Source organism: Anomaloglossus baeobatrachus, chromosome 11 (assembly GCF_048569485.1).
Source record: "Anomaloglossus baeobatrachus isolate aAnoBae1 chromosome 11, aAnoBae1.hap1, whole genome shotgun sequence".
In the NCBI taxonomy this organism is placed as follows: domain Eukaryota; kingdom Metazoa; phylum Chordata; class Amphibia; order Anura; family Aromobatidae; genus Anomaloglossus; species Anomaloglossus baeobatrachus.
In genome coordinates, this window is record NC_134363.1 from 156,855,916 (window position 1) to 156,877,778 (window position 21,863).

Sequence of the window (21,863 nt, forward strand, 5' to 3'; positions counted from 1 at the left end):
CAGTAATATAGGCTGGATGTGAGCTCTGTGTGTCTCTCCCAGTAATATAGGCTGGATGTGAGCTCTGTGTGTCTCTCCCAGTAATATAGGCAAGATGTGAGCACTGTGTCTCTCCCAGTAATATAGGCTGGAAAAGGTGTGTCTCTCCCAGTAATATAGGCTGGATGTGAGCACTGTGTCTCTCCCAGTAATATAGGCTGGATATGAGCTGTGTGTGTCTCTCCCAGTAATATAGGCTGGATGTGAGCTCTGTGTGTCTCTCCCAGTAATATAGGCTAGATGTGAGCTCTGTGTATCTCTCCCAGTAATATAGGCTGGAAAAGGTGTGTCTCTCCCAGTAATATAGGCTGGATGTGAGCACTGTGTCTCTCCCAGTAATATAGGCTGGATATGAGCTGTGTGTGTCTCTCCCAGTAATATAGGCTGGATGTGAGCTCTGTGTGTCTCTCCCAGTAATATAGGCTGGATGTGAGCTCTGTGTATCTCTCCCAGTAATATAGGCTGGATGTGAGGTCTGTGTCTTTTCAAGTAATATAGGCTGGATGTGAGGTTTGTGTGTGTCTCACAGTAATATTAGCTGAATGTGAGGTCTGTGTGCCTCTCCCAGTAATATAGGCTCGATGTGAGCTCTTTGTGTCTCCCGCAGTAATACAGGCTGCATATGAGCTCTGTGTGTCTCTCCCAGTAATATAGGCTGGATGTGAGGTATGTGTCTCTCGTCTCTCCCAGTAATATTGACTAGATGTGAAGTCTGTGTCTCTCCAAGTAATATAGGCTGGATATGTGGTTTGTGTGTCTCTCCCAGTTATATAGGCTGGATGTGAGCTCTGTGTGTCTCTCCCAGTAATATAGGCTGGATGTGAGTTCTGTGTGTCTCTCCCAGTAATATAGGCTGGAGGTGAGCTTTTTGTGTCTTTCTCAGTAATACAGGCTGGATATGAGCTCAGTGTATCTCTGTCAGTAATACAGGTTGGATGTGAGCCCTGTGCATATCCATGGTGCTGCTGTCTTCAACTGTATACGGTGTGTATATATATATATATATATATATATACATATATATATATATATATATATATATATATATATATATATGTGTGCGTGTGTGTGTATATAGTATCTGTGTGTGTGTACATGTGTATATATGTATAATATATATATATATATATATATATATATATATATATATATATATATATATATATATATATATATACACTGTATATTACACTACACTTGCTTTAATGGATCTGCATAGCTCCAGTACTGTAATTTTTTTTTCCCTGTGCTTGGACCTTTTTTTGTGTGTGGTCTAAGATACTTTATTCCCTCTCCACTGCAGCACAGCTGGGTGTAACTACCTCTACCTCCCTGCTTTTATTTCTAAGGGCTCATTCAGACATCCACTTTTCTTGTACAAATTCTTTTGGGTTTTTTTTTCATGGATAGAACTCATACTTGTTATAAACCATTGGGCTGTTCACTTGTCCAAGTATTTTTTCACACTGAATGGTCAGCGCTACAACACGGACCTGTCTGGTTTTGACCCAACAGAACAATCTCGCTAATGCAAGTCTATTGGTGTCCATCAAAAAATCAAGCAGCACTCAGAAGTCATTCACATGCTTTACAATTTTCATATTCGTTTCATAGGAAAAGATTGAAAAAAACTTCTCGTACAGAAAGAAATTAGTTCCGAACCGACACTTTATAGTATCTCTGATTCATGCTTCTCATGGTTCAGGCAGCATGAATCAACCGACAGATTCTTTTTAACAAAAAGGAGTCCGTTGCACTCTGCAGTGCTAAGATATGTGGAACAATGAATATGGGAATATAGACATGCATTACTGCTATGAAAAACGTAAAAATTTAGATACTTGGCACACAAAAATGGCTAGTTTTATGTGAGCCCAACAGCCAACGGCTTTTTGTTACTATATTTCATGTTCAGATTGCACCTGTGTACATTAGAAAGGTAGGATGTGCCATCAGTCTTTTTCTTAGATTATAGGGTCGTGCCTTCTGATTGAGTACTCTACAGCCTTAGGCGATTTATATTCTTCAATAGCAGGTTCCAGTCTGCCCATAAATTGGAGGTTTGTTTTAACCCACAGAGAGGTATTAGAGTAGGGACCCAACAATAAGAGGTCGCCTTGCTGTTAGCTGTTGGGCTCACATAAAACTGGCCAAATTTGTGTGCTAAATATCTCAATTTTTCAATTTTTTTCATAGCAGTAATGCATGTCTATATTCCATTATTTATTGTTCAACATCTCTTAGCACTAAAGAGTGCAACTGTCTTCTTCTTGTTACTATATTTCATGTTCAGTTTGCACCTGTTCATATTAGAAAGGTAGGGTGTGTCATCAGGCTTTTTCTGACATTACAGGGTCATGCCTTCTGATTGAGCACTCTTGCTCTTCAGTCTTAAGCAATTTTAAGTCTCCATTTGCAGGTTCCTGTCCTCCCATAATTGGAGGTTTGTTTTAACCCAAAAAGAGGCATTAGAGTAGTCAGAGACCCTGTATGCAAGGTGTCGATTCGTATTGAATAGATGATGCCCTACAACTTTGTAATTCACTTTTTTTTCTCTATCTCGTTCCGTTTTCGAGATAAAAATGCTAACTCCGTTGTTTTCCACCAGGTGGCGCTATAGCTGGTTTCATTGTGTAGCGCATGGCTACTTTACTATACCTAGACACCACTTCTATGCCTATAGCTGCCGCCGTTCTCAAGTTCATGGCGGTGGACAGGATATGGGTGGACACACTGTATACTGCCATAGATATAAGTCTTAAAGCCCCTTTATTGCAGACTTCTGTTAGACAGATGGCGCCCATCTCCTGCCACAGTTACATCAATGTAAATATAAAGTCTGCACAGACGCAGCATAAACTAAAGCTGAGCCGTCTGCTGTACTGCATGTTTATATAGAAATAAACTCTATATCAGATCAACCTTCATTTTGTAGCAAATAAATGGTTAATGAGCCATGTTCTCAGTCATCTTGATCCAATTCTACTAAAATATGCCTTTGTATAAGGGATACAATGGCGTCTTTATGTTACTTCTGTCAGTTATACGGCTCCCCGTGGTAGGGTCCTCATTATTACCATACCTCAATCTGAATATTAGCCAAGATTTATTCCACGGAAGGGGCCGGTATTATATAAACACATCTCCAAATATCTTATAAACCATCCATGTCCTCACAAATCCTGCAAGTAAGCCTCCTGAGCTGGAACTCGAGCACCGCCTATTGGATGATACTGAAATCCTAAAAGTCAATATCATCTTTCTAAGGAGTCGGGCCACATGAATGGGGATGACATTTCCCAGAGACTTATAAGTCTTCTGACCCTTTCTTGGCACTCAAGAAGTTCACACTTAGATCCCTGTCAGTGGCCTCTCAACAAGCCAAACCAGATCTCCTGCTTTGCACTGATGAGGGGCAAACATCCTGAAACATCATTCTGATAAACTGTCTGGTTTTGCCTTCATACAGTACAGACCAAAAGTTTGGACACACCTTCTCATCTCTAGAACAACTATTAAGAGGAGACTTTGTGCAGCAGCCTTCATGGTAAAATAGCTGCTAGGAAACCACTGCTAAGCACAGGCAACAAGCAGAAGAGGCTTGTTTGGGCTAAAGAACACAAGGAATGGACATTAGACCAGTGGAAATCTGTGCTTTGCTCTGATGAGTCCAAATTTGAGATCTTTGGATCCAACCATCGTGTCTTTGTAGAAAAGGTGAATAGATGGACTCTACATGGCTGGTTCCCACCGTGAAGCATGGAGGAGGAGATGTGATGGTGTGGGGGGGGGGCTTTGCTGGTGACACTGTTGGGGATTTATTCAAAATTGAAGGCATACAGAACCAGCATGGCTACCCCAGCATCTTGCAGCGGCGTGCTATTCCATCCGGTTTGCGTTTAGTTGGACCATCATTTAGTTTTCAACAGGACAATGACCCCAAACACACCTCCAGGCTGTGTAAGGGCTATTTGACTAAGAAGGAGAGTGATGGGGTGCTACGCCAGATGACCTGGCCTCCACAGTCACCAGACCTGAACCCAATCGAGATGGTTTAGGGTGAGCTGGACCGCAGAGTGAAGGCAAAAGGGCCAACAAGTGCTAAGCATCTCTGGGAACTCCTTCAGGACTGTTGGAAAACCATTTCCGGTGACTACCTCTTGAAGCTCATCAAGAGAATGCCAAGAGTGTGCAATGCAGTAATCAAAGCAAAAGGCGGCTACTTTGAAGAACCTAGAATATAAGACATATTTTCAGTTGTTTCACACTTTAAATATTTCATTCCACATGGTTTCATTCATAGTTTTGATGTCTTCAATGTGAATCTACAATTTTTAGAGTCATGAAAATAAAGAAAACTCTTTGAATGAGAAGGTGTGTCCAAACTTTTGGTTATGACCCTTGTAATTTAGAGGTCCCTGAGTGAGCCCTATAGTGAGAGCCTCCCTTTGATAATCTGATAATGGGATGGTGATAGCAAGACAGGGATAGCCGTCGTGGAACAAAGCACCGTTATTTGGAGTTTAGGGTGCCTAATTCCTGCTGACAGGCAGGAATAAGCATAATTAGGGTCAGATTGACTTGTTGACCCTGTATATCTTGGCCCAACTTGGGCATCTTGTGATCACTGCGGTGTTTTTTACACTACTGTTATTGTTTGTAGGTTTTGTGTTGTGTGTGTGTGTGATTTGTATTGTATCACTACCCAGGGTTATGTATATCCTTTTAATGTGCTATTAAAAGATAGCATATCATTTTGGGGTGTATATGAGGATATATGTTGGGGTCAATATGTTGGATAGTTAGATATAGGAAGGACCCCTGAATATCTATTCTCTTGAGATAACTAAGATAACTATATATTCTCCACTGTGTGTGCTGTTTTTCGTGTTTTTTTTTAATCTGTCCTACAGCTCCATAGATATGTACCTTTTCATCTAGGGCTACTTTTTGTGGTCTTTACTAAGAAGGTGTGGCTCACAAGATCCTCTGGGGCGTGTCTTTAGGCTCCTCTCCATTATTTCCCTATATGCCAAACCCCCTTGGTAAAATCCCTAAAAAATTATTACTAATTAAAAGGCTCATATCTCTGGACCCGAATGACGGATTCCAAAAAAACAAAAACTGGAACACTCCGGGAAGCAGCAGAAATAAAAAAAAGAGAAATAACTGACCACTTATTTTCTGGTTACATGTCCCCTTTAAGTGGCTGAAAATAAAATCTGTTGGTTAAAAAACAATCTAAAACACTGAAGACCAGAAACTTTTTATTCTACACCCCGAATATTTCTTCAGGTGTTAGTTGCATGTAAATATCAGTTGGTGCTATAGCAAATGAGCAATTATACCCGAATGGAAGCTCGCTGCGCCTCACTGGTTCACAGCGCCGGGATGTTTTATACCAACTCCCAATTATTTACGGTTCCGTAGAGGACGACAGCTGGAATAAAGACCAGATAAAGGTTTTGCCAGCCTCGTACTGTGAGGCGCTGGGGCATCTGACAGCATCAATTGATAGACTCGTTTTTCTTGGAATATTCTCGAGCAGCTCTTCAGCTTGACTTGAAAAGAACTTTTATGTACGAGAGGCTTTGAATAGGTAACAAGACGACGCATTCTCTGAGCAGTCAACTCAAGCCGAGAGGAGGAAAACATCCCGGCTTGTTTTACAACTCTTCCAAGTCTTGCCAAGGATTATGTAGGGGGGAAAAACAACAACAAAGATTGTCAGGAAAAAGAGGAATGTAGTCCGAATCAGACAAGCCAGTGAATCAATGTAATTATACAAGGGGCTGTTGATAAGTCTTTGTCTTTACCCAGAAAGAAACAATATAGGATGATGAAACTTTACATTTATTCCACATACTCTCCACTGATGACAACACACTTCTTACATCGGTATTCCAAGTTCTGTAAGCCTAGCAAATAGAAGGATTTCGGTTGTGCCTCACACCAGGCATCCGTAGCAGCAATGGCATCAGAAATTGTGTCAAATTTGGTACCCATGAGGTGTTTCTTCAGGTTTGGAAACAGATGATAATCAGAGGGAGCTAGATTTGGTGAATAAGGTGGGTGGTCAACCAGCTGGAAGACCAGCTCTGCCGGTTTGGCTGTGGTCACTTGTGTAGTGTGAGTGGAGGTGTTGTCTTGCAGGAACAAGATTCCTTTGGACAACTTGCCGCGCTTTTTGGCCTTCAGAGCTGCCTTCAATTGGTCCAAAACGTCAATGTAATACCTTGCATTGATGGTGGAACCCTTTTGAAGGTAGTCCACTAGCAGCACACCCTCATCTCAGAACACAGACTCTATCATCTTAGTGGCTGATTTTTGAATCCTGAACTTCTTTGGCTGAGGAGAACCACTGTGCCTCCACTCTTTTGCTCCTTGTTTTCAGGGTCATACAAATAAATCCAAGTCTCATCCATAGTGACCAGTCTATCAAGGAAGTTCTTATCAGTCCGGAAATGCTGACAAATGGACCAGGAAGTTTTCACTTGCTGCTTCTCTGATCTGTTGTCAAACATTTGGGGACCCACTTTGCAGATCGCTTCCTCATGTCCAAATGTTCATGGATAATGACACAAACACATTCACGGGAAATCCCCATGATGTCTGCTATTGCTTTAGTTGAAATTCGTGGATTCTCCAGTATGAGGTTGTGCACAGCATCGACGATCTCCGGATCAACAACCACTCTCGGTCATCCGGGATGTTCCTCATCATTGGTGCTGAAGTGGCCCGTTTTAAATTTGGCAACCCAGTTCTTAACTGTGGAATATGAAGGGCATTGATCCCCCAATGTCTGCGACTTATCACCATGAATATCCTTTGCGGACCTTCCTTGCAGAAACAAGAATGTTATCATCCTCTGCTCTCAGTCGCAGTGAATATCGCCATTTTGTTTTCCCGCGTGCATAGAACACTGTTGTCATAAGCAACAAACCCAAAATTTTAAAAACATATATTAGACACATAAGGCTTTCATGTGATGTAACATTCATTACCATAGAAACAAAAAAAAAAGATCACAAAGCCAAAGACTTATCAGCAGCCCCTCATATTTTGTTGTAATTTAACGGGCAATGTCTGGAAATAAAAAAGTCTTTCTTCTTGGGTCTGAACGTCGTCTTGTTGATGACCCCAGAGAAATCTCTTGTCGTCCCTATAAAGTCTAAATTCCGGGATTGATGTGTGGTCTATGTGAAAAGATTTTACACCTTTACCCTTATGAAAGCCGATATCAAATTGTTATTTTTCTATTTTTGCCTTTAAGGTGCAGAAGAATCGGATGGATTTCACTTAAAGGTAACAACATCTGGAACCGGAGAGAAAAAGGAGCATAGCAACAACTGTTTCCATGGATACTGAGAAAGGGTTGAGTCACTCACAACATGTCTTCCATATGGCAGAAACAACCACGTCTTATTCTCTAAGTGGCAATGTCTGCCTGCCAACCAGAATTAGGGCTCATTAACAGATCATATGCGTATAAGGTCCATGTTTTTCATAAAAACTAGATGCAACAGAGGAAAGAGGAGTCAATGGAAACACCAAATTCAGAGAAGTGGGGGCACATCCCAGCTGCTTTCCTACTCTTGAGGGGGTGGTGTTTAAGACATGGCGCCCAAGAGACTCGACAGCTTCTCTAGGTCTACTATTTTCGAGGAAGAAGCTTGACATGCTGCCTAGGTTGACCCTACTATGAAGGGTTGGAGGCCTTATGGATATATTTTTTATTTTGAGGAGGACCAGGTCTTCCAAATCTTAACACCAGCCATAAAGCTATAAAAATCATCATGTTTCTCCATAATCCTGTCCATTTTACCAAAAAGGAGCTGTTAGTCGTTTAATACTGGTCAATATGAGGTCTCGACATGTCCTCCTTAGAGAAAACTATGGCTGTAAAAATAAGCTGGGCACAAAGGAATGAGCTGTCAATCAAACTGAGCCATGACGGGAGAAGCCTGAGGGAGTCACGCCGCAGACTTCTCTCCACGGCTCAAATTTCAAGCTATGATTTGTGTATTTCAGAGTACAGGCAGTTTCACATGACCATATTTTGGCTTTCTGATGCACGGGATGGTCGTAGATCTCTTGACCTGACGTAAACGTCCTCATAGGCTGTAGACCTCCGGACAATCCATGCATCTCACTCCCAATATGGACCGCGAAAAGACTGTGTGAAATAGGCTCAAGACCTAGCAACCTGTTCCTATCTATATTTCATGATAGTGAACTGAATTTTGTAATTTTTAGCAGGCTCGGACTGGCCCAAAGGAGGATCGGAGAATCCTCTGGTGGGCCCCTTTGCAGTTGTATATCACTTACCTCCCAAACATAATCATTAGGTGGCATAATACACTTGTTTTACTATGTACAAAGGCAGCATCTCATCATTAATTTTACAAACTACCCAGTATATTACTATATACTGTATAAGCACAGGTAGATTTGTGAAGGTAATATTTGCATGTAATTGATCAGAGGCCCCCAGAGTCAATATTACTGGTGGATCCCTGCCACCCTAGTCTGACACTAAATATTAATTCTCCATTTTTAATCGTAGGGAAGAACAAAGCGTCAAATTCCAAAAACGGTGACCGTCACCACTATTCTGGCAAGTATTTGGTGATGTTGGGTTTGTCTCAATGATAATAAATATATATTCCTACTTTCAAAATAGTGCATTTGATGTAATCACTTTTTAGTTGGTGATTTTGATAATTGAAGCTTTTTTTTTACTAACAGACATAGAAATCCATATGCAGATTTAGTGCTAACGAGCCAAAAGTGCTGAGAGTTTAGTTCCGAACTTACAGTTCTTTCTTCGCCAGCCACCAGTCTTTTTAGCAGTGACTGTGTAGCACCCACGGGGCAGGGGTCGTCAGGCACGGGGAATCTCGTACCTGAATTAAAAGTCACCGGGCTGGTGTGATGATTTGGGATGTCGCGGTGGCCTGCCCAGCTTCGTGCCCCGAGGTGTACACCAATGAGGAGAGAAGATGATGGGGTAGTAGTAAGATGAATGTTGTGACGCCACCTGTGGTATGTGGCCAGGGTGTTAGTCGCTGCTGTCGCTGTCCTCCGGGGCGGATGATAGTAGCAGACAGAGATCGTATCGCTCCCCACAGGTGGAGCGGGCCCCGGGGACGATGATGAGAGAAGTAGTGATGGTGTTTGGCGCCGAGGCGCAGAGCGCCGATGCCGATAATAAGAGTCCAAACCAGTTGGTGCGGTTCCAGGTGTTTTACTCAGTCTTCAGTGCTGCTCACCTGGATAGTATCGGTCACCCGCTGTGATGGGCTCCGTTGAACCCGAATCCCTTCTTAGGTCAGTCCGGTGTGGCACTCGGTGAGTTCCTTCCTCCTAGCGCTATGTTTGTTGGATCCCCATGGCTTAAAGCTACTTGGGGACCTCAGTTAGTCTCCAGTAGTACTCTTGTCCCTATTTGCAGGTGCCGCGGCTCCACACTGGGGCCTGGTGTTGTCCAAGGCCCCAGATCCTATCATGCACTGTGCTTTCAGGCTCTGTGCTTGAAACCTCCCCGTCCTGGCAGATTCTGGAAAACCAACTTGGAGAATGATCCTCCCTAGGGTCCTGCACCCTGCGTGGCGCCGGTTCCGAGGGAGCAATGAATTTCTCCCCTTGGCAACTGTGTGAACTCCTGTCTCCCACCAAAGCACCAGGAAGACACATCGGCTCCTGTCCTCTCCTGCCGGAGAACTCACTCTAACTGTTGTGTTGGCTCCTAAGTTCCCCTAAGTGTCCGCCCCTCCCCGGGTTCCTGTCACCAGTGGGTGGTGCCCCCCATGTTTGAAGGCAGCCTTAAGACCCCACCCTAGCCCGGTCCCCATTTGGGAGGGCAACCTGGTTGTGTATTTGAGTGTGTAAGTGGTGAAACCGGTACCGACCTCCTCCAGGTGCAGCATTGCAGCTTAAATCAGGTGCAATACTCTGTGGTGACTGAAGCCTCAGGGGCATTACAACTGGCAGGTAACTCTTCTCTGTTATCTGCTCCCTCACCCAAGATCTCATGCAATTGCTGAGGAAGCAAACCAGGGGAACCAGACTATTAATCTGCGCATGCGCTGGACCCAGGAATGATTGACATAGCCCAAGATCTTGGGAGGGGAAGCGTTCCACAGAAGAATAACCTGCAGGAGGTCATGACTGTCGGGGAAAGAGGGAGAGAGGCTGCAGAGCTGTAAGTGCATGGCCAAGTACCCCAGGACTTGTGTTTCATTTATATGAAAATTCACTACTGGATTTATATACAATCAGGCCCCGAAAAAGGTATAGACATAATCAACATTATAGGGACTTTTCATAGATGACGTTAGTTTTAGGTTTCAAAACCTGCTGACAAGTTCCCTTTAATAATATATAGTCCGATGTTTCACAACAGGAACAGCCCTTCGCTATGATGATGGACTCGGGTGAATTAGAAGGTTTTTGTGTGGATCTTCTGTCTGAACTGTCCCAAGCCTTGGAGTTCAATTACACGTTACATGTGGTGAAGGACGGTCGTTACGGCGCCAAGGACCAGAATGGAGTGTGGAATGGCATGGTTGGTGAGATTATTAGGAAGGTAAGTACCAAAGTCATTGACTTTCCAATTTATCCAACTTTCCCGTGTCTCGTTACACTTCTTCCCATTTGCTTGTCTGCATTCGAGGGCAAAATTGATTTCCTAATCAACAGACATTAAAGAGGTTTTTCACTTTTAACCCTAGAACGCGCAACCATAGAAATCTACCATAGAAAACAAGTGACCTAGCAGGCCTGCGAGGCCCCAGTTATGCGTTCTAGGGTTAACAGTTGGAACCCAATCACTTGGATGCATGTAAAGTGCCAGTGCCAGTGCCAGTTACTGCTCAGCCTCCTCAGGTCCAGCACTTTGTCTCCACCACTGTTGCAGTCTGCAGCCAATTACTGAACTCAGTGGTTCATGCCTTCTCCATCAGCAGATCTGATTATTATTATCTTATTAGCTGCAGTGGTAATGACTGTTGTAGTCATGAAGTCACTGTTGCCACAGCCCCCCCATAGAGTATGATTACTCCCAAGCCCCCCATACAGTATGATGATTCTCCAACCCCCATACAGTATGACTCCACAGCCCCCACACAGTATGATGACTCCACAGCCCCCATACAGTATGATGACTCCACAGCCCCCACACACTATGATGACTCACCAGCTCCCATACAGTATGACAACCCCCTAGCCCCCATACAGTATGATGACTCTACAGCCCCCATACAGCATGATGACTCCACAGCCCCCCATACAGGATGATGACTCCACAGCCCCCATACAGTATGATGACTCTCCAGCCCCCATATAGTATGATGACTACACAGACAGCCCCCATACAGTATGATGATTCCACAGCCCCCATACAGTAAGAAGACTCTATAGCCCCCCCATACAGTAAGATAACTCCCCAGCACCCATACAGTAGGATGACTCCATAGCCCCATACAGTAGGATGACTCAACTGCCCCCCATATAGTATGATGACTCCCCAGGCCCCATACAGTATGATGACTCCATAGACCGCATACAGTATGATGACTCCACAGTCCCTCCCTCATTCAGTATGATCACTCCACAGCCCCCCATGCAGTATTATAGCCTCTACACTGTATGATGGCCACCATAGCTCACGGACTACATTCTATGGACAGATAAATGCAGCACATTCACACGGACCTGTAGATCTTAAATATTACTAAACTGGGATGCAATCCATGGTATAAAAATGAGCATGGGTTAGTGAGCACAAATAGTATCTAGCGCCTTTTATACAGCATTATGTGACACTTACCGTTACAGAATTTTTTACTTCGTGACATTTAAAAGAGCTGTTCACCATTAGAAAAGGCATTTGTTTTATTTTCTAGAAACAGCGCCCCTCCTGTCTGTGGACTGTATCTGGTATTACAGCTCACTTGAATAGACACCAGCTGTAATACCGGACAAGGTCATGTGTAACAGTGGCGCTGTTTCTATGACAAACCAGGAGAAAAGTTTTATACAGGCAAGTCCTGGATAAAAAAAATATATATATTAATTTGATTGACATCTTTTTGTTGTTCTTCCAGGAAGCGGACTTGGCAGTGGCTCCTCTAACCATTACCGCCGTACGAGAAAACGTAATTTCGTTCACCAAACCCTACCTGCAGACTGGCATCGGCATACTCCTCAAGAAAGAGTCATCTTCAGAGGGGTCTTACCTTTTCGGCTTCCTAAATCCTTTTAGCAAAGAATTGTGGATTGGAATTGTAATCTCCTATGTGATAACCAGCCTGTGCCTGATCCTGGTAGGAAGGTGAGGAGGACAGTCGCGGACACTAGTCCTAATCATTAAAGGGGTTTTATGGGAATATACAAAATTAGCTCTAAAAGGTTTGGAATCTTATAAAATAAAAAATAACTATTTCTTACCTTTTGCATTTCAGCACCGACACTTCTTCGGTGATCACATCCAAACTATCAAGTCACTTGACCGCTGCAGCCAATCAGTACTCTCAGTGTTCTGTTTATGAGGCATTGGCTGCAGCAGTCAATTGACTGTTGGACAGGATGTTATTACTTTTGGAACTGTTGTAATTGGGGAATAAATGGGCTGTCCATTGACAGGCCTGGTAGTAGAGCTCTAATTTGGCTAATAAGACTACTGAACAGAGTCCCCCTTTAATTAGAGAAATTACTCTCATGAGGTCTTTTTTTTTTCTAAACAACTTCTTTAAATGGAATCTGTCAACAGGTTTTTGCTATGTAAGCTGAAGCCAGCATTTTGCAAGGGTTGACACAGAAAATTCAGGGATGCCTGTCTTGTCATGATCAAATTTGTTGTTTATGTGCTATATTTGTTTAAGCAACAGGACCCTTGTCATTGCTTGGACTAAAGGGAATCTGTGAGCAGGTTTTTGCTTTGTAAACTGAAGACAGCATGCTGCAAGCATTGACACAGAGAATTCAGGGATGCCTGTCTTGTCATGGTCAAATCTGTTGTTTATTTGCTATGTTTGTTTAAGCAACAGGACCCTTATCATTGCTTGGACTAAAGGGAATCTGTGAGCAGGTTTTTGCTATGTAAACTGAAGAAAGCATGCTGCAAGGGTTAACAAAGAGAATTCAGGGATTCCTATTTTGTCATGGTCAAATTTGTGGTTTATTGCTATGTTTGTTTAAGCAGGAAGGATCCTTATCATTGCTTGGACTACAATGTCAAGTGCATGGCAGTCCTGCACACCCTCTCCTATGATTGACACCTCTGTCAATGTACAATCTCTATATAAAGTATATAAAGCCTGGTGCGGGCGGGGAAGCTCACTCACTAAATCTAAAAATTTAGATTGTGCTAGAATGGCTACATCCTAGGGTGCATTGTCCTAAAAGCTAAATAGATCTCAGACAGTAGAATCAGTAATGTAACACCTAATTAACAGTGATTTTATATTTAATTAGGTTAAGTCCATGTGAATGGGTCGAGCCCTCCAATGAACAGAACCAGTACAGTCTACTGAACAGCCTTTGGTTTGGCATGGGGGCATTCACCCTGCAAGGTAAGTCGCACCTTCCTTAAAGCAGGTCTGCCACCAAATTTTACAATACAAGCTTCATACATTATTAAGCAGATCCTATAACTGATGAGGCTGATGTAGTTACTTAGAAAATTCATGCCAGTATTCCCATATATACCTTTGTGAAAATCTGACTCAACCTTCACCTATCTGGCCTGATGGGCAGCTCCTCAGTGTCCCTCCTCCCTGTTGAGATCTCACACTGCTCAGAACAAGCTGCAGCAGTCAGACTGAATACGCTCAGACTCAGGAGCACTCTTATTTTATACTTGGACTTCTAAAATACTCATCAAGATTGTACAAGAATTTTAAAAGAATCTTTTTAATCATAAGTACATCAGTCTCATCAGGTTTTAAAACAATCTATTTAATAAATGTGTTTCTATTGTGAAATCGCTGGACAGATCTGCTTCAATGAATATATCGATTATTAGAATTACTCGGTAGGGTAATATATTGTAACGAGGACCGTTCCAGGGGGTTTTGTTGGGATTGTCATGGGTTTTTTTTCACATTTGTGATCTTCTTTATATTCCATAGGTGTGGAGCCTCAGCCAAAGTCTGTGTCTGCCCGAATCATTGCCGTTATTTGGTGGCTCTTTTCCATTACCCTTTTGGCTGCATATATCGCCAGCTTTGCCTCCTACGTAAATAACGCCAAAGATCAAACGTTAAACATTCAGAAATTTGATGATTTGTTGAAGCAAAATAAAGTTGAGTTTGGGACAATAGCCAACTCTTCCACCTTCAGCTTCTTCAAGGTAATAAAGTCTCCTTCATATCCCCCCAATACTACAATTTACAGCAATTTGGCTTCTACAGCCTGTATGCATCACAGTGCACAGCAGATAGTGTGTGTGTGTGTGTGTGTGTGTGTGTGTGTGTGTGTGTGTGTGTGTGTATATATATATATATATATATATATATATATATATATATATATATATACACACAGTGTATATTTTATATATATATATATATATATATATATATATATATATATATATATATATATATATATATATATACACAGTACAGACCAAAAGTTTGGACACACCTTCTCATTCAAAGAGTCTTCTTTATTTTCTTGCCTCTGAAAATTGTAGATTCACATTGAAGGCATCAAAACTATGAATTAACACATGTGGAATGAAATACTTAACAAAAAAGTGTGAAACAACTGAAAATATGTCTTATATTCTAGGTTCTTCAAAGTAGCCACCTTTTGCTTTGATTACTGCTTTGCACGCTCTTGGCATTCTCTTGATGAGCTTCAAGAGGTAGTCACCGGAAATGGTTTTCCAACAGTCTTGAAGGAGTTCCCAGAGATGCTTAGCACTTGTTGGCCCTTTTGCCTTCACTCTGCGGTCCAGCTCACCCCAAACCATCTCAATTGGGTTCAGGTCTGGTGACTGTGGAGACCAGGTCATCTGGCGTAGCACCCCCATCACTCTCTCTTTCTTAGTGAAATAGCCCTTACACAGCCTGGAGGTGTGTTTGGGGTCATTGTCCTGTTGAAAAATAAATGATGGTCCAACTAAACGCAAACCGGATGGAATAGCACACCGCTGCAAGATGCTGTGGTAGCCATGCTGGTTCTGTATGCCTTCAATTTTGAATTAATTCCCAACAGTGTCACCAGCAAAGCACCCCCACACCATCACACCTCCTCCTCCATGCTTCACGGTGGGAACCAGCCATCTAGAGTCCATCCGTTCACCTTTTCTGCGTCACACAAAGACACGGTGGTTGGATCCAAAGATCTCAAATTTGGACTCATCAGACCAAAGCACAGATTTACACTGGTCTAATGTCCATTCCTTGTGTTCTTTAGCCCAAACAAGTCTCTCCTGCTTGTTGCCTGTCCTTAGCAGTGGTTTCCCAGCAGCTATTTTACCATGAAGGCTGCTGCACAAAGTCTCCTCTTAACAGTTGTTCTAGAGATGTGTCTGCTGCTAGAACTCTGTGTGGCATTGACCTGGTCTCTAATCTGAGCTGCTGCTAACCTGTGATTTCTGAGGCTGGTGACTCAGATAAACTTATCCTCCGCAGCAGAGGTGACTCTTGGTCTTCCTTTCCTGGGGCGGTCCTCATGTGAGCCAGTTTCTTTGTAGCGTTTGATGCTTTTTGCCACTGCACTTGGGGACACTTTCAAAGTTTTCCCAATTTTTCGGACTGACTGACCTTCATTTCTTAAAGTAATGATGGCCACTCGTTTTTCTTTACTTAGAATTTGTATTATGGCAAGAAAAAAGCAGCTAACAGTCTATTCAGTAGGACTATCAGTGGTGTATCCACCAGACTTCTGCACAACACAACTGAAGGTCCCAACCCCATTTATAAGGCAAGAAATCCCACTTATTAAACCTGACAGGGCGATCCTGTGAAGTGTAAACCATTTCCGGTGACTACCTCTTGAAGCTCATCAAGAGAATGCCAAGAGTGTGCAAAGCAGTAATCAAAGCAAAAGGTGGCTACTTTGAAGAACCTAGAATATAAGACATATTTTCAGTTGCTTCACACTTTTTTGTTAAGTATTTCATTCATAGTTTTGATGCCTTCAATGTGAATCTACAATTTTCAGAGTCATGAAAATAAAGAAAACTCTTTGAATGAGAAGGTGTGTCCAAACTTTTCGTCTGTTCTGTATATATAGTTCTGGAGGACATCGCATCCCTCAATGTGACGAGCTCGCTGACACATTTAATTGATAACTCGTTCTGCGGTTTGCTATTTACAGTGATAATTGGAGGCTATAGACGTCAAATGGTCCAAAATGTTTGATTAAATTCCATTACAAAAAAAATTGCTTTTCAGCTAAAAAGACATGTTTAATAGAAAAACAATGCCCCTAAGGTCTTCTATCTTAGAAAGAAATGTTTTCTACCTGAATGAATGTGCTCCCTGAATATCATTTTGTCTATATACGTTCAAAATTCTGTGCAGATTACTTTAATACTTTTATAGTGGTACTGCTCCTTTTTCTGGTTGTGGAGGTCTAAAACCTCCGCAAAGTGAAACATGAAGAGTATATTTGGTGCAAATCGACTGGAACAACGTGGTCCATTGGGCATGACAGTGATTTCTGCTTTTTTTTTTAATACTTTTATATTGGTTACTGCTCCTTTTTCTGGTTGTGGAGGTCTAAAACCTCCACAAAGTGAAACATAAAGAATATGGTTGGTACAAATCGATTGACGCAACCCGGTTCATTGGTCATGATAGTGATCTCTGCTTTTTTTAATACTTTTATAGAGGGTAACTGCTCCTTTTTCTGGTTGTGGAGGTAAACCTCCAGAAAGTGAAACACAAAGAATATGGTTGGTACAAATCGATTGACGCAACCCGGGCCATTGGGCATGACAATGATCTCTGCTTTTTTTTTTTTTAATATTTTTACAGTGGTTACTGCTCCTATTTTTGGTTGTGGCAGTCTTAAACCTCCACAAAGTGAAACATAAAGAATATGGTTGGTACAAATCGATTGGCGCAACCCGGTCCATTGGGCATGACAGTGATCTCTGCTTTTTTTTTAATACTTTTATAGTGGTTACTGCTCCTTTTTTTGGTTGTGGAGGTCTAAAACCTCCACAAAGTGAAACATAAAGAGTATAGTTGATTGGCACAACCGAGGCCATTGACCATGGCGGTGATCTCTGGCCGCTAGATGAGTGATGTGCTGCGGCTACCGATGATTTTTATGGCGGCACAAGCGTTCCTGATCGTTCATCGAGGCCGATACTCAGGTGGTGATGCTCGTTGTCAGATGACTACCTAGTATAAATGGGTTTTTAGACAATCCGCCCAGTATGACCAGTGCCATGATAGTTGTCCCAGTAGTTTACAGGTAGGACAACAAATGGCTGATACAGTGAATACAAAACACCGACCCCTCATTTACCCTCCATACAGAATTCTAAGAACCCAACTTACCGAATGATTTATGAGTACATGGATAAAAGAAAGGATCGGGTCCTCGTGAAGAGTTTCTCCGAAGGAGTCCAAAAAGTGAGAGAGTCCAACTACGCCTTCCTGGGGGAATCCATCAGCCAAGACTTTGTAGTGACCAAACACTGCGATCTTGTCCGGGTCCCAGAAGTTATTGGAGGCAGAGGTTACGGCATCGCTGCCTCCTCAGGTATTTCTATGCCTGTTTTACTGATTTCTTCCATCGTTTTGTGTAACCAATATATATATTATTGTTGTGGTATGGTGACAATATTTATGATGGGGAAAAAAAAAAATGATTAGGCATGTTGGATTTCAACATGCCCGATCTTTTGATCTGCAAGATAAGCTGTCACCAGCGATGTTGGACTTCTTTTCCCCTATTGTATGAACATATGTTTAAGTCTATAGTGAGGTTACAAAAAAATTCCCATCTTAAGAAGCATTATGACAAGGCTGGTGATGTGGCATAGTCATATATACCCAGCTCCAGCTATGCCCTGCACCAGGCGGTAAAGCCTGAAGCAATGAGTAGTCATATAATCATGATATAGCCATACAATGGGGATGGTGGCAGAAGACTTAGGTGAGACCAAATGTTGCAGGTGAACACACACAATCAAACCAGACCCACACGTGTCAGCCAATGGGCACGCCCTAGCATGCAGCAGTGATGTGGCCATGTGCATTAATCTGTCTCATATTCATTATACCATCAGATCAGCCTTAAAGGGGTATTCCCATCTCAAGATCCTATCCCAATATGTAGTGATAATATTATTAGCAAATACCTCCAATTAGAAATGTAGTTTCTGATTACTTATGTTGTTTACCTCATGTGCAAGGCATTGCAGCTTAGGTATCCATGGCAACAATCCCTCATATAGTGACAGTTGCTATTGGTCATAACCATGGCTACCTAAGCTGCAATGCCCTCTTCATGAGCTAAGAGACATAACTAATCAGGAGAACTATACTACATTTCTGTCACTTACCTCATGTGCAGGGCATTGCAGCTTAGTTATCCATTGTTACAACCACTAGCAACTAACTGTCACTATATGAGTGGCTGTAGCCATGGATACCTAAGCTGCAATGCCCTGCACATGAGGTAAGTGACAGAAATGTAGTATAGTTCTCCTGAGTAGTTATGTCTCTTACCTCATGTGCAGGGCATTGCAGCTTAGGTATCCATGGCTACAGCCACTCATATAGTGACAGTTATTTGCTAGTGGTCGTAACCATGGATAACTAAGCTGCAATGCCCTGCACATGAGGTGACAGAAATGTAGTATAGTTCTCCTGATTAGTTATGTCTCTTAGCTCATGAAGAGGGCATTGCAGCTTAGGTATCCATGGTTATGACTACTAGCAACTAACTGTCACTAAATGAGTGGCTGTAGCCATGGATACCTAAGCTGCAATGCCCTGCACATGAGGTAAGAGACACCGCTATATCAGGAGAACTATACTACATTTCTAATTGGAGGTATTTGCTAATATTAATATTATTATTCCTACCACATATTGTCATAGGATTTTGAAGATGGGCATACCCCTTTAAATTGGACTTGTCTGTTTTAATAAATACTTACATGTTACAATAAATAATAATTCTGAAGGATATTTTCATTGACCTTGTGCTATTCCTACTGGCAATGTGTGACTAAACATCACCCTTCACTGTGAGGGCAGTAACAGTTGTCAATGTATTTATTCATACATTTCCAGGCAGAGTAACAGAGGACTTGAACACTATTTAATCTGGAACATATTTGTCTATTTAAATAAAAAGTCATAAGACGCTTTACGTGTAGTGTGAACAGGCGCTAAGACTCCTGGCCTCTATGAACATCCGCTGGAGTAGTTACAGGTTTACAGAATAAGACCTCTATATCTCTCCTCTTAATATTTGCAGACTCGCCGCTCATCAGACCTTTGACCATCGCGATTCTGGAACAATTTGAAACCGGTAATCTGGAGTACCTGCGCCAAAAGTGGTGGGAGACCACGTGTACGGAAAAAGAAGCTCAGGCCGGCTGGGCGCCAGTACAACCCCATACCCTGGGTGGCATCTTCCTCATTCTGGGCATCGGTCTGGCTCTGGCACTGATCGTCTCATTCATTGAGTTGGTGTGTAAATCAAAGAGCAAGGGCGCCCAACAGCAGGTAAAGTAACCCTGATCTGCTACTATCCCAAATTCATAGTACTCGTAACTAGTGATGAGCGGGCACTACCATGATCGCGTGCTCAGTACTGGTAACTAGTGATGAGCGGACACTACCATGCTCAGGTGCTCAGTACTGGTAACTAGTGATGAGTGAGCACTACCATGCTCAGGTGCTCAGTACTGGTAACTAGTGATGAGCGGGCACTACCATGCTCGGGTGCTCAGTACTGGTAACTAGTGATGAGCGAGCACTACCATGCTCGGGTGCTCAGTACTGGTAACTAGTGATGAGCGGGCACTACCATGATCGCGTGCTCTGTACTGGTAACTAGTGATGAGCGGGCACTACCATGATCGGGTGCTCTGTACTGGTAACTAGTGATGAGCGGGCACTACCATGATCGGGTGCTCTGTACTGGTAACTAGTGATGAGCGGGCACTACCATGCTCGGGTGCTCAGTACTGGTAACTAGTGATGAGCGGGCACTACCATGATCGCGTGCTCTGTACTGGTAACTAGTGATGAGCGGGCACTACCATGATCGGGTGCTCTGTACTGGTAACTAGTGATGAGCGGGCACTACCATGATCGGGTGCTCTGTACTGGTAACTAGTGATGAGCGGGCACTACCATGCTCGGGTGCTCAGTACTGGTAACTAGTGATGAGCGGGCACTACCATGATCGCGTGCTCTGTACTGGTAACTAGTGATGAGCGGGCACTACCATGATCGGGTGCTCTGTACTGGTAACTAGACAGAGCAGAGTTTAGTTTCAGTTTGTGCTGTAGTCAGTGAAGAGCTGACAGGAGGGAGTTGGAGCTCCCTGGAGAGGTTGGTAGTCGAGGTTGGACGCCTGGACTACCAGACTAGGTGGCAGTGAGGGCCACAGGCACGGAGATCCGGTCGTGAGGAACCTGAGGCCGACCGGGGCAGGGTTGTAGCCCGCCGGTGCCAAGAGAGGGGATCCGGTCTGGAGGCCGTTCAAGCGGACTAGTCCAGACAAGAAAGAGACAGACAGAAAGGGCCCCTGGCTGTATATCTGGGTCTGGGACCCAAAGACACCCACCAAAGGTGACCGTCCATTGGCAATTTGGTTTACAATACAGACTGTGTGTGGTTACTGACCATCCAAATCCTCAGCAGCTCATCCAGCACCACAACAACCGAACTGTGAGTTTCCTGCTCCCTGCAACCTCTCACAATACCCTGGGCCACGGGACTACACCTCACCTACCCGTGGAGGGGACCCCACCTTGCTGCCCCGGGCACCCACATACAAGGCAGCGACGGTATCACCATCCCTCACCGCAACCCACGGGTGGCATCACCGACAAAGACTCTATCCCCTGTAAATAACCCCTTTTCACTCATGGGCGACGGCCGGCAGCGCGAGTCCCGGATCCGGCTGCCACTCGAGCCACAGCCACCGTCTGGATCCGAGTGCCTCGAGCGACCATCTGTTGTGATCTGTCCCCCGCCCGCGATACATTGACTTCCATTATACTCGGCACTCAAGTCATGCCCACCAAAATATCCAACTGCTCATCACAAGTTACGAGCACCCGAGCATGGTAGTGCGCACTCATCACTAGTTACGAGTACTGAGCACCCGAGCATGGTAGTGCGCACTCATCACTAGTTACGAGTACTGAGCACCCGAGCATGGTAGTGCTCACTCATCACTAGTTACGAGTACTGAGCACCCGAGCATGGTAGTGCTCACTCATCACTAGTACTGAGCACCCGAGCATGGTAGTGCCCACTCATCACTAGTTACGAGTACTGAGCACCCGAGCATGGTAGTGCCCGCTCATCACTAGTTACTAGTACTGAGCACCCGAGCATGGTAGTGCTCACTCATCACTAGTTACGAGTACTGAGCACCCGAGCATGGTAGTGCTCACTCATCACTAGTTACTAGTACTGAGCACCCGAGCATGGTAGTGCCCACTCATCACTAGTTACGAGTACTGAGCACCCGAGCATGGTAGTGCTCACTCATCACTAGTTACGAGTACTGAGCACCCGAGCATGGTAGTGCTCACTCATCACTAGTTACGAGTACTGAGCACCCGAGCATGGTAGTGCCCACTCATCACTAGTTACGAGCAC

At 43.5% G+C, this 21,863-nt stretch overlaps 1 protein-coding gene across 1 annotated transcript in view; it reads left to right on the plus strand.

Annotated features, from left to right (window-relative positions):
* The window catches only part of LOC142256475 (putative glutamate receptor), a 39,172-nt gene that overhangs the window by 16,178 nt on the left and 1,131 nt on the right, over positions 1–21,863 (plus strand). Inside the window, exons 3-10 of the mRNA XM_075328183.1 lie at positions 7,313–7,344; positions 8,606–8,656; positions 10,445–10,627; positions 12,147–12,373; positions 13,516–13,613; positions 14,172–14,392; positions 17,544–17,769; positions 19,498–19,748. Of these exons, the coding sequence (XP_075184298.1) occupies positions 7,313–7,344; positions 8,606–8,656; positions 10,445–10,627; positions 12,147–12,373; positions 13,516–13,613; positions 14,172–14,392; positions 17,544–17,769; positions 19,498–19,748 (1,289 nt within the window). The remainder of the gene's footprint in view (positions 1–7,312; positions 7,345–8,605; positions 8,657–10,444; positions 10,628–12,146; positions 12,374–13,515; positions 13,614–14,171; positions 14,393–17,543; positions 17,770–19,497; positions 19,749–21,863) is intronic.